The sequence below is a fragment of the Zingiber officinale genome, chromosome 2A, assembly GCF_018446385.1.
Source record: "Zingiber officinale cultivar Zhangliang chromosome 2A, Zo_v1.1, whole genome shotgun sequence".
In the NCBI taxonomy this organism is placed as follows: domain Eukaryota; kingdom Viridiplantae; phylum Streptophyta; class Magnoliopsida; order Zingiberales; family Zingiberaceae; genus Zingiber; species Zingiber officinale.
The window spans coordinates 152,913,090-152,924,610 of record NC_055988.1 but is presented as its reverse complement, the minus strand read 5'-3'; the positions used below and the strand labels follow the sequence as shown (position 1 = coordinate 152,924,610).

At 35.5% G+C, this 11,521-nt stretch overlaps 1 protein-coding gene and 1 non-coding gene across 2 annotated transcripts; one reads left to right on the top strand and one right to left on the bottom strand.

Annotated features, from left to right (window-relative positions):
- Positions 1–5,202: 5,202 nt before the first annotated feature.
- Positions 5,203–5,308, top strand: LOC122044643. The gene has a single exon (XR_006129673.1). It is a non-coding gene; the product is annotated as a small nucleolar RNA R71 (small nucleolar RNA).
- A 3,829-nt stretch (positions 5,309–9,137) lies between these two features.
- On the bottom strand, positions 9,138–11,319 carry LOC122042780 (peptidyl-prolyl cis-trans isomerase FKBP12-like). Its single transcript, XM_042603084.1, has 5 exons — positions 11,179–11,319; positions 10,522–10,555; positions 10,372–10,433; positions 9,881–9,933; positions 9,138–9,482 (listed from the first exon to the last, which is right to left on the bottom strand). Exons 1-5 carry the CDS (start codon positions 11,264–11,266, stop codon positions 9,381–9,383), a joined length of 339 nt encoding a protein of 112 aa, XP_042459018.1. The 5' UTR covers positions 11,267–11,319; the 3' UTR covers positions 9,138–9,380.
- Positions 11,320–11,521: the final 202 nt, after the last annotated feature.

The window sequence follows — 11,521 nt, the reverse complement described above, 5'->3', positions numbered from 1 at the left end:
CATGTGTGCAAGCTCAATCAGTCTATGGACTGATGCAAAGCTTCAAGGTCTTGGAACATCCAATTTATCAAAGTAATCCAGACCTATGGATTTATTGAGTAAACGGATAAGTCTTGTGTATACAAAAGGTGTGATGGAAACGTGGTGGTATTTCTTGTACTATACGTAGATAACATTTTTGGTAGTTGGAAACTCCAACTACCAAAAATGTTGTCAGAAGTAAGGGTATGGTTGTCCAAATAATTCGATATAAAGGACTTGGGAGAATGTATATATTTTTTAGATCAAAGTAATAAGGGATCGCAAGAAAAGAATATTTTACTTATCCCAAGTTTCATACATCGGAAAATCCTTGCTCGTTTTAAGCATGCAAAACTCCTCGAAAGGTTTCTTACCTTTTAAGCATGGAGTGTCTTTATCTAAAGAGATGTATCCGATGACATCAAAGGAGATTGAGGACATGTAGGCAGTTCTTTATGCTTCGGCAGTTAGACAACCTAATGTATGCTATGCACGAGATCAGAAATCTGTTTTGCCAAGGGCATAGTTAGCAGATATCAAAGTAACCCTAGACAAGGATATTGGACTGCAGTAAAGCATATATTAAAGTACCTTAGAGGCGCTAGAGATTATATGCTAGCTTACAAGGCAGTTAATTTGGTCCCTGTGGGTTACACAGATTTTGACTTTCAATCGGATATGGACAATAATAAGTCGACCTCGGGGTTTTGTGTTTACTTTAGGAGGAAAAGTCATGGAAGAGTGATAAGCATAGGTGTTTTTCTAGACTCCACCATAGAAGCTGAGTATATGGCAAGCCTCTGAGGTAGCCATAAAAGTTGAATGACTTAATTACCTCAAGATAGACTTAGATATGATTTCTAGTTTGCCCAAAGATTATTACAATTTATTGTAATAATAATAGTGCAGTAACAAACTCGAAGAAACCATGAGTCTATAAGGCAAGTAAACACAATAGAGCGCAAGTACTACCCAATACGAGAAATTGTATAACGAGGAGAAGTTGTTGCCGCCTAGATTACATCAGATGATAACCTAAGGTCCTTAAGGCAAAAGCTTTTTGAAAGGCATGGGAATCAGATGTATGGCAGCAGATATGGCAGCTTAGTCTTTTAGTATAAGTGGGAGATTGTTAGAGTGTATACTAAAAGCCTAGCTTTTGGTATAAACATTTATCTAGAAATAAGAATCACATTAGTCAAATGTCTACATTTATGATAAATGTAGTTGTTCAATTAATTTATATTGTAGATAACATGGTGTGTGGTGTCACACACAGAGGATCATGTTATCAGTACCTTATAAATTATAAACAGTAGCTCACGACCATGATGGAAAGGAACAAACCATTGGAAGGTTGTAGTGTAATTAGGTGTTAGTTTATCTTAACTATATAATTATACTAGTACACTAAGAGTGTATTGAGTAGGACCATTAGAGGTCGTTTCTTTTATACTGACTTTATAAAGAAACAAAGACCTCAGTTATTATGGAAGTGTGTGCTCTTAATCCTAATATAATAACAAGCACATGTATTTGATATTTATTTCTTTAATTTATCAATGGGTGAGATTTAGTTCGATAAATCAATAAGCCCGATAAGTTGGGAAATGATATCACTTATAGTGTGTGTTGTTGATTATAGAAGGAAACTGTGTCCTAGTAATCTAAGTTGAGAATATCCCCAAGAGGAGCTCATAAGGATTGTCATGTTAAACCCTGCAGGTGGACTTAGTCCGACATGATGATGAAGTTGAGTGGTACTACTCTTGGAGCTAGATATTAATTAAGTGAGTTGTTAGTAACTTACTTAATTAGTGGACATTTGTTATCTTAAACACAGGGAAACTAACACACTCATAATAAGAAGGAGCCCAAAATGTAATTTGGGATTGGTGCGATAGTTCAATAATAGTTCTTTAGTGGAATGAATTATTATTGATGAAATTAAGTTGTGTGTTCGGGGCGAACACGGGATGCTTAATTTCATCGGGAGACCAAAACCAATTCCTCCTCTCGGTCTCTATCGTAGCCTCTAGTATATAGAGATTTATACCCACCGCATACCCATCCAATGGGGCCGGCCAAGCTAGCTTGGAACCCAAGCTAGGGCCGGCCAAGACCAAGTGGATGAGCCATGTAGGTGGCCGGCCAAAGCTTGGGTCCCAAGCTTAGGTGGCCGGCCACTAGAATATTAAAAAGGATTTTTATTAAAATTATTTCTTATGTGGATATCATGATTTTAAAAGAGAGTTTAAAAATTAAAAATTTCCTTTTATAACTTTCTACAAAAGATTAAGAGAAGAGATTAATCTCTTTCCTTATTTGTAGTTTAAAAGGATGGTTTTAATTTTTGGTAAAAATTTTCCTTATTTGTAAATCATCTACATGTTTAAAAGAGAGTTTAAAATTTGAAATCTTTCCTTATTTGTTGTTTAAAGGAGGATTTTAAATTTTAAGAAAACTTTCCTTTTTAACCATGTTCATGATTTAAAAGAGAGTTTAAAATTAAATATTCTCTTTATAAGTTTCTACAAAAGATTAAGAAAAGATTTGATATCTTTCCTTATTTGTAGATTAAAAGAGATTTTAATTTTTAGAGATAACTTTCTTTTTATCCACATGTTAAAAGAAAGATTTTAATTTATTAAATTTCCTTTTTATAAACCAATCATGAAGGGATAAAAATTATTGGAGAAATTTTATAAATTTCCGGAAGCAAATAAGGAAGTTTTAATTGGTGTTTAAAATTTTATTTGCTTGGAAGTTTATTGTTGTGGTCAGCCATTGAAATTTGAAAAGAAAAAATTGTTTTAATTAAATAAATTTTCCTTTTCATTGGCAAAAGAATTAAGGAAGTTTTTATTAAATTTTCCTTATTTGCCAAGACCAAGGATTATAAAAGAGGGGGTAGAGGAGGCTTCAAGGCTAACGACTCTATTCTATTTTTCTTCCTCTTTTCCTTGGTGGTGTGGCCGGCCCTTCTTTCTTCTTTTCTTCTTCTCTTTGTGGCCGAACCTCTTCATGCTCATGGAGTTTTAATTGGTGGCCGGATCTAGCTTGAGGAAGAAGGAGAGAAAGCCTACATCCCTTGGAGCTTGGTTGGTGGAAAAGATCTTCATCTTTTGGAAGCTTTGTGCTTGGCCGAAATTTGTAGAAAGGAGAAGGTGCTTTGGTGGTTTCTCATCTCGGAAGATCGTTGCCTACACAACGTTCGAGGTTAGAAGAGGAATACGGTAGAAGATCAAGAGGTTTTTCTAAAAGGTATAACTAGTATTTTTTCTTTCCGCATCATACTAGTTATTTTTGGAAATAATACCAAATACAAGAGGCATGCGATTCTAGTATTTCGAATATATTTTTCGATGTTGTGTTCTTTTGTTTTTTTGCCTTGTGATTTGATTGTTCTTTTCAGTTAACCTAAAGTTATTTTAGGAAATTAAATATTAGCTTTCCATAAAAGGTTTTGTCTAGTCGGTGGTGGTTGCTCCCATATCCAAGAAGGTCATGTGCCTCGCCACATCAGTACTGGGAACCAATTATGGAAATTAATATTTAATGGAATTAATAACTTAAGGTGATTTGGGTCGAACGTATTAAGTTCCGCAGGAGACCCAAGTCAAAACCTAAAAGAACGAATAGATTAAGTTTTGGATCAAACGTGTTAAGTTCCGCAGGCAATCCAAAATTTAATTTAAAAGAACACATGGTAGCTAGGAAAAGGTTCAGACCTTTGTACAAAATTTTTGTACAGTGGAACCTCTAGGTTTTCCGAGTAGCAACCAACAAGAGCAGCGGCACAAGTCGAGAGAAGAGGAGCTCGACGGCGGATCGGGAGAGAGCGGTAACGTTGGAGTGGAGCTAGGGCACACATGAAGAAGATGATGATAGATCTGTGTTGATGCTTGGGCCCGTCGTCAACCGACCGTCGATGCTCGTGAGGTGGAGAACAGGCGGAGACGGGAGAAGAGAGATTGAGCGGCGAAGGTGGGGAAATCAGGAAAGAAAGGAAAGGAAATTAGGGATTTAATACTTAGGTCGAATTCATTAACACCTAAGTTGAGTCCAAATCAACTCCCAACTTAATGGTTATTCCAAACAGGCTTCCTACCACACAATAATTGATCCCCGTAAACATGTCACACAGTATTCGTTTAAATCTCAAAAAATCTCTAAAAATTCCTGAAAAATCCAATAAGATTATTTGTCAAATAACCTTATTATTTATTTACTATTTGAGCACCGTATTTTACAAGGTTCCTGCAAAACAACCACACAAACACAAACAAGCAACCTAGCTTATATCTATAAATCTACCTGGCCTACTAGGCTTATCTTTTGCTTAGAGGTCCGTCCTCTAAGTTGACCACCTAAGAGTTAATCTCTTAGGATCAAGCCACACTCCTGTAAGTTTACCCGACCTATTAGGCTTTATGCTTGGATTGTATCCAAGACTCTACCATTACCTAGGGTTACCTTCCCATAGGATTTCCATTGCCTAGCTTCACTCATTAGGACTTCCACCACCTAGGGTTACCTCCCCCTAGGATTTCCACTACCTAGATTCACTCACCAAGACTTCCACTGCCTAAGGTTACCTCCCCTTAGGATTTTCATTTTCTAGCTTCACTCACTAGGACTTACCCTTGCCTAACTAAGTTAGGACTTTTCGTTACTAGTCATCTAGTCTTGACTAGACTTTTTTCTTCTAAATATCAAGTCCTATTTAGATCAACTTCTGGTAACTGACTAGACTTAGGTAGATTGTCAAGCATCAAAACCCCAGAAGCTAATTGCACCAACAACAATCTCATCCACTTATTCAATCTGAGCCAATTGTGTAGTTATATCTCCTAGTTGGCAAGCTTCTTTCATATGCTTCGAGTCCCTGCATATGTCACAAGTTGTAACAATCGCATTCACCAGATTGGTGCTCATCAAGTCAAACATTTTTGTTAGGGTGTCCATCTTCATATAATCCACATCATACTTCACAGGAATTTTGATTGGATTGCTACATTCTGAACCCATTGGTAATAATTCAGTGCCACACTTTCAATAATTTCTTCTGCTTCATCTAGTCCTTTATTCATGAGAGCTCTACCCACTACAGAGTCCAAAGAAATTTTTATTTGATAGTTGATTCCATTGTAGAAAATTTTGATTATGAGTCATTTCTTTAATTCATGGAGAGGGCGCCATCTTAACATTCCTTTAAATTTGTCCCAAGCTTCATATAAGAATTCCCCATTATTTTGTCTGAAGCTTGAAATGAGATTCCTCATGTGAGTGGTCTTGATTGGAGGATAAAATTTCTCCAAGAATCTTTGTTTACATTGCTCTCATGTGGTGATACTATTTCTTGCAATGAATTAAGCCAAGTCTTAGCTCCATCTCTCAAGAAAAAATCAAATAGAAGCAATTTTATCACTTTGGCTAGAACACCGTTCATCTTCATTGTGCCACAGATTTCATAAAATATCTTTAAATGTTAGTTGGGGTCTTCGGTGGGTCCTCCCCTAAACTAGTTTTGTTGTACCATAGAAATCACCATGGGTTTGATTTTGAAATTATTGGCCTTGATAGAAGGTATGATGATGCTAAACCTGAGGCTCCTTGCGTATGTTGCTACATTTCAAAGGTTTGCTTGTCATTGCTAATTGTGTTTGGTCTTCTTCCAATTGTCTCTACAGAATTCTTCTCCTTCTAAATATTTTGTCAATCTCAGTATCAACAGGCAATAAAGTTTCTATAGTATTAGACCTTCGCACAAAAAAGCAAGTTCCAAATCAGAATTATTTGCAAGTACAAAAATATAAAATTTAAAAACAAGTAAGAAAATGCAGAATATAAGAAAGAAAATTGAACTACAAACTAAGAAAAATAAATATAGAATTTTATTAACAAAAATAAAAATATCTAGAGTAACTAATTACTTATCAACTAATGTTAATCACAAACAATTTCGACGTGGTGCTAAAAACTTGTTGTCTTACTGTAATTACACGATTAAGTCATCAAGTAATAAAATATTAATCCCATAGAGACTATGAACTAAACACTAGCTGAGTCAGTAAAGTAAGTTATCTAGACTAATGAAGCTTGGTTGAGGTCACGAATAAAAGAGAGCAAGAGGGAACGAGAGAGAGTGAGCAAGAGAGAGAAAGATAGAGAGGAGAGAAAGAGGTCTAGAGGTTGGAAAGTTGGTTGAAAAATTATTTTAGAATTTTTGTTTCATCGTAATGCTAGTTGATGTGCTATGAATTGTTCATCTCTTATCCTCTATGTTTATACTCTTAAAGAGATTCTAACTAAATACTTGTACGACCCTGTAACGGTTGCACAAGAGTTTTTATCCCTTTAGATTTCAATGTAATTAAATGGAAGAAGTAACATAGAAAGTTCAGTTAAAGAGATACCTCATGTCACATGAGGGTCCTCCGGTCATACAGTCTAAATTACATAGATCACTTCCTAACATAGAATTGGGACCCTCTGTCAAGATGATACTCTAGAATGTCTGGTTATAAAAGGGATACCCTCTGTCACTAAGGACCCCCAGTTATACGATATAGAGTATCTCCTCCACATGGTGACCAATCCTTTATATCCATTCAATTAAACACACATATAACAAACATTGATCACACACACATTTAATTAAACATAAACAAGACATAAATATGTCATTGAGATAGGAAAATGGCAAATTCATAGTGTATACATTAACATCACATTACAAATACTTCATACATATTAGAATACAAAGGACTACTCCATAGCAAGAGAACTAAAGACATCAAAGAACATAATGTACAACTCAAATCTAGAAGAGAAGAGAAGAAAAGAGAAAACTTAGCCGGATGAAATCAAAGTCTTTGGAAAGAGATCCTTGCTAGGAAGATGGACATATCACTGAAAATGGCCTCGGATCGTCGATAAATCATCAGAATCTGTTGTGCATTTGGACCTCGAGGAGAAAACCCTTCTCCCTTTCAAAAGGGAATCTAAAACCTCTTTTATAATAGGGGTACACAACCCCTAATTCTCCATCACACGGTCATGCTAAGGGGCACAATTATGGCATAATTCTTGTTAGAGACCTAGTACGACTGTGCCAAAAAGGCACACCATGGAAATTTTGGTTCGGTTGCAAAAGGGCACAACTGCGCCTATAAGGTACACCCGTGACATTATAGCTTCTGGTGGGGAGCATGATTGTGCCTTTTGGCAAGGCCCAAGCATAATATCTATTGCAAAAGGATATGGCGATGCCTCTTGGCATAGCCTGGGCATAATAGTTGCTAGTGTCTGGCTCAAAGCACATGACCATGTGCTTGTGAGGCACAACCATGTGTGCTACTGAAGTCTGCTTCAACGTCCGATTTGGTCCATTTTCGCTCAAAAAAGCATTTTATCAATCAAAATATAACGAGAACATATCTTCGAACTAAAAGAATAGAGGTATAACATAATAATGAAATAGGGTGTAATAAATATAGATCGTACTCATTAAATGTAAATAGATGTGCGATAAACAATACCTAAAAGGATGCATAATCTATGCACATCAATTTCTCATGACCTCTCTTTGTTGTCAATCTAGTCCTGTATCAACATCTCTTGCTGTTAACAATCTGTTGATAGTATAATAAAAATTTAAGATGTTATTTTCATGTGATGCTATGTGAGCTATTTCTTTTGGAAAGTTTATTTTATAAGCTTCACATACAAGTCTTGCTAAGTTGCCCAAGTAGTTTTCTCCAACTCTCATCACAGCTTCTTCAATTTCTATGTCAAGTTCATTTATAGCTTGGTAGTCTCTTTAAATCGTGACAATCCATTGTTCTAAGTAGGTATCATACATTTAAGAGTCATCATATTCTCCTATGTTTAAAAGTATATTTTTTTCCTGAAAAAAGTAATTTCAGGTGGTCTTCACTTTCCTATGGTTCTAAATAATGAATTATTGTTTGTATAAGGAGTTATTTTTATTCTAGGAGGATGACCTTATCCATAATCCCTTGTTCCCATTGAACTGTCATCTTCTTCTGATACATCCTCTATATATTTTATCATCTCAGTCGACAATATAGAAGAAATGTCATCTTCTTCTGACTATAGTTTAGTCAATTCTTTCTTACATCTAATGCATCCTCTGGTAGCATACCCAAAAGTCCCAAACAATTATGCTCCATTCAATTATTTACACACACACTCTCTCTCTCTCTCTCTCTCTCTTTCTCTCTCTCTCTCTCTATATATATATATATATATACGCGCGTATATATATATATATATATATATACGCGCGTTGTGTATAGTGCAATGCACGACTACACGGTGTGCATCATTTTTTTTTTTTATTTCATGTTTAACTATTTAGGATTTTGACTTTAGGATTTAAAGTATAATATCAAGTCTAAACAGAATTCAAATATATATGTGTGTGTTCAATATATATGTGTGTGTTGGGGGGCGAGGCTGTTCGACATCCACGATAAATTTCCACGACTTAGATGACTTAGGATGCCTAGAATCAATTAAGGCACATGGAATTACTTAAGACACCACCCTGAGTGATTCCGGATACCCCGAGTCATCTCAATCTTAGAAATTAAGCATGAATGATAAGTTGTGGAGTGTATCACTCCCTAATCGACATCCGCACCTGATTTTCACGATGGAGATGACTTGGGACACTCCGAAACAATCAGAACGCCTAAAATCACTTAAGGGACACTGAATCATCTCAATCGCGAACAGCAAGTCAGGAAACGTATCACTCTCCTATATATGAAACAAAATGGGATTATAACATTGTTAGCTATGTGAAATATAAAACTATGATATGTCAAAAAAAAAAAAAAAAAAAAAAACTCCTCCTTAGTTTTCTTTATATTTTCCTGAAAAACAAAACCGACTCAATAACTAACCACTACATAGATTGACTCTAAAATCAATTACAAATCTGACTCAACTTTAGACTGAGAATTTAAAAATGGCCCAACACAAACAAATTGAGAATATTATTACTCAAACAACTGAATCATCAAGTAGTCAAAAAAGAAAAATATTAGTAATGTGTAAATTGAATAGCTCAAACGGGAAGACCATAGAGGAAAACATATCTTATCATGTCTGCAATCAAAATACAAAGTTGGACCAAATCTGACATTTTCCTTCTGCAAAAGGACAACCATCAGATCTTACTGCAAAGATAAATTTGAATTCCAAAGGGCAACAACTCATATCTGAATCATTACAGGAATTATCTCATTACTGGGTAGACAGTAATTTTTTTCAGAGTAGCAGTTATTTTTCAGGTTCTACAACTCACTGCTAACGAAACTTAGTTGTTACTTTAAGTTAAGAACTTCAATTTCAAACACCAGCGGCGAGTTTGGACGAATCCCCCAAGCTTGAAAGCCGCCAGCTCCATAAGCATAGTCTGGGGTGCACTGCATATGGTTCAAGACGAGAGATTAGAAAGAGATGGAGTTTCAGGTACCATTTTATTTCATCGAGATGGGAAATTCATAGGTTGAACACTTTCAGATTATAGGACTATAAACCAGCTATTTCAAACAAAAAATGTAAGAAAGATGAGAAGAGAAAGATGTTAGATGCATCAAAAGAGATACCTTTAGAAGGCATTTACAAACCATGCGTCTATAGCCTGTGTACCTGCATTTACCTGCTTCCATATCCGTGGGACCGACACTTGGGGGGCCGCTAAGGTAGCGAATCTACCTTTCTTTTTTTTTACTAGGCATTTACAAAGGCCAACATAGGCTGCTACAACAATTAAAACAACCTTGCCAAGAATATGAGAACGAGATTAGAGGACAAAAATTACCTGAAGTAGAGCAACTTCTCCAACTTTCATATCCATCACTCCCTCATCCCACCCTGTAAAGAATGAAACATCAAACATGATTTAGAATGTTGCAATTAGAAAAGTAAAATAAGCAGTGAAATTAGTCATTCATATTTCCATAAAACAAGTATAAATTATATATTTATATAAATGAACAAGAACTATGAACTCCATTTTCGATTCCAAATACGTTGTTTATTCAATGTCCTGTTCTTTGTAATCAATCTCTTCTGTGTTTAACATAGATCAGATGACATAAATGAAGCTCAATCAGAATTCTGACAGATCAATCTTTCATGATGCTCCTTGAGGTGTTAAAAGGGATTAGATAAACCAAAACTATCTAACCCAAAGTTAGTACAATCAAAGCACCATGAAAGCTAATCACTACTATTTTCCTTTGGAATTCATTTCAATTTCAGCAGCATTGTGATAAAATAAAAAAATGGTTGAATGAGATTGAAAAATACCTTTAATTACTGAACCCAGGCCAATATTGAATGTGAAAGGCTGCTGCCCAGGATCTTTAGTGCTGAAACCATAAAAACAGTGCTTTTCGTAATTGGTTTTAGAGAGGGAATTGAGCAAGGGTAGGAATAAGAACAAGGAAAAGAAAGTACCTCCAGAATTTCTTTGACAGGTCACCGTCCTTACCTACAGGTTAATAATAAGGAATCATCCTAATGAATTAATCAGAGTCCAGAGAATATGATATATAACAATATTCAAAGAACACAAGCAACCACTCTGGATAAGATTCAACTGAAGCATAAGTTTGATATATGAGATATTAAAGAAGACTTCGTCTCTTTTGTACATATGGAATCACAATATTCAGAATTTACAAAAGGTATCGAACGAGCCTAACATCTCAGTCAAACAAGGTTCATCAAAAGTTTATCTTTATGCGTGTAGAACCTCATCCTTCACACCAGAGCAAACCAACGGCTATAGTAAGGCCAACGCTAAGAATTAATTCAAACGATCTTAGATTACTGCAGAATGGTTTCATCAAGAACAAGCAGGCAGCATAAGAACCTCCGGCAGTAATCACAAAACCAAAAGAACAGAAAAGAGAACAACAACAAAAGTTCAATTTTTTACATCATCGTGAGATTTATAATTGATCTACAAGCCACACAAACCTCGGGCGATTTCCTCTTATCTTCTATTGGTCGAGACCAAATCCCCCGCATAAATCAACGAACAAGGCATAGATCACGACAAAAAAAAAGCAAAGTGAGAAACGGAAGACCGCGAGGTGGTGTGCTACTGACCGAAGCCGGTGCAGTGAACGGTGACAGACTGGCCCTTGGTAGGTTTGGGGCCGTGGCCTTCCTTCAGCAGCTGCTTCTCCACGCCCATTTCCGGATCCACCAAAATGCTAACCCTAATCCACGACGGGATTTTATACAAGTCCTCTGTAATTTCTGAATTATAAGTCTTTAATATTTTCAAGCACTATTATTTCAATATTATTTTACTCTTAATTTTTTTTTAAAAAAAAAGTCTATAAATATATATATATATATATATATATATATATATATATATATATATATATATATATATATATATATATATATATATATATATGCCTTTAAAATAAGGAAATTAAGG

What these genes read in the sequence shown, in the direction of transcription:
- LOC122042780 (XM_042603084.1), bottom strand. Translation starts at nt 11,266, where the DNA reads ATGGGCGTGGAGAAGCAGCTGCTGAAGGAAGGCCACGGCCCCAAACCT. An exon ending in CTGTCAAAGAAATTCTGGAG is followed by an intron (nt 10,434 to 10,521) that starts GTACTTTCTTTT and finishes TTATGGTTTCAG; the next exon opens with CACTAAAGATCCTGGGCAGC. An exon ending in CCTGGGTTCAGTAATTAAAG is followed by an intron (nt 9,934 to 10,371) that starts GTATTTTTCAAT and finishes CATTCTTTACAG; the next exon opens with GGTGGGATGAGGGAGTGATG.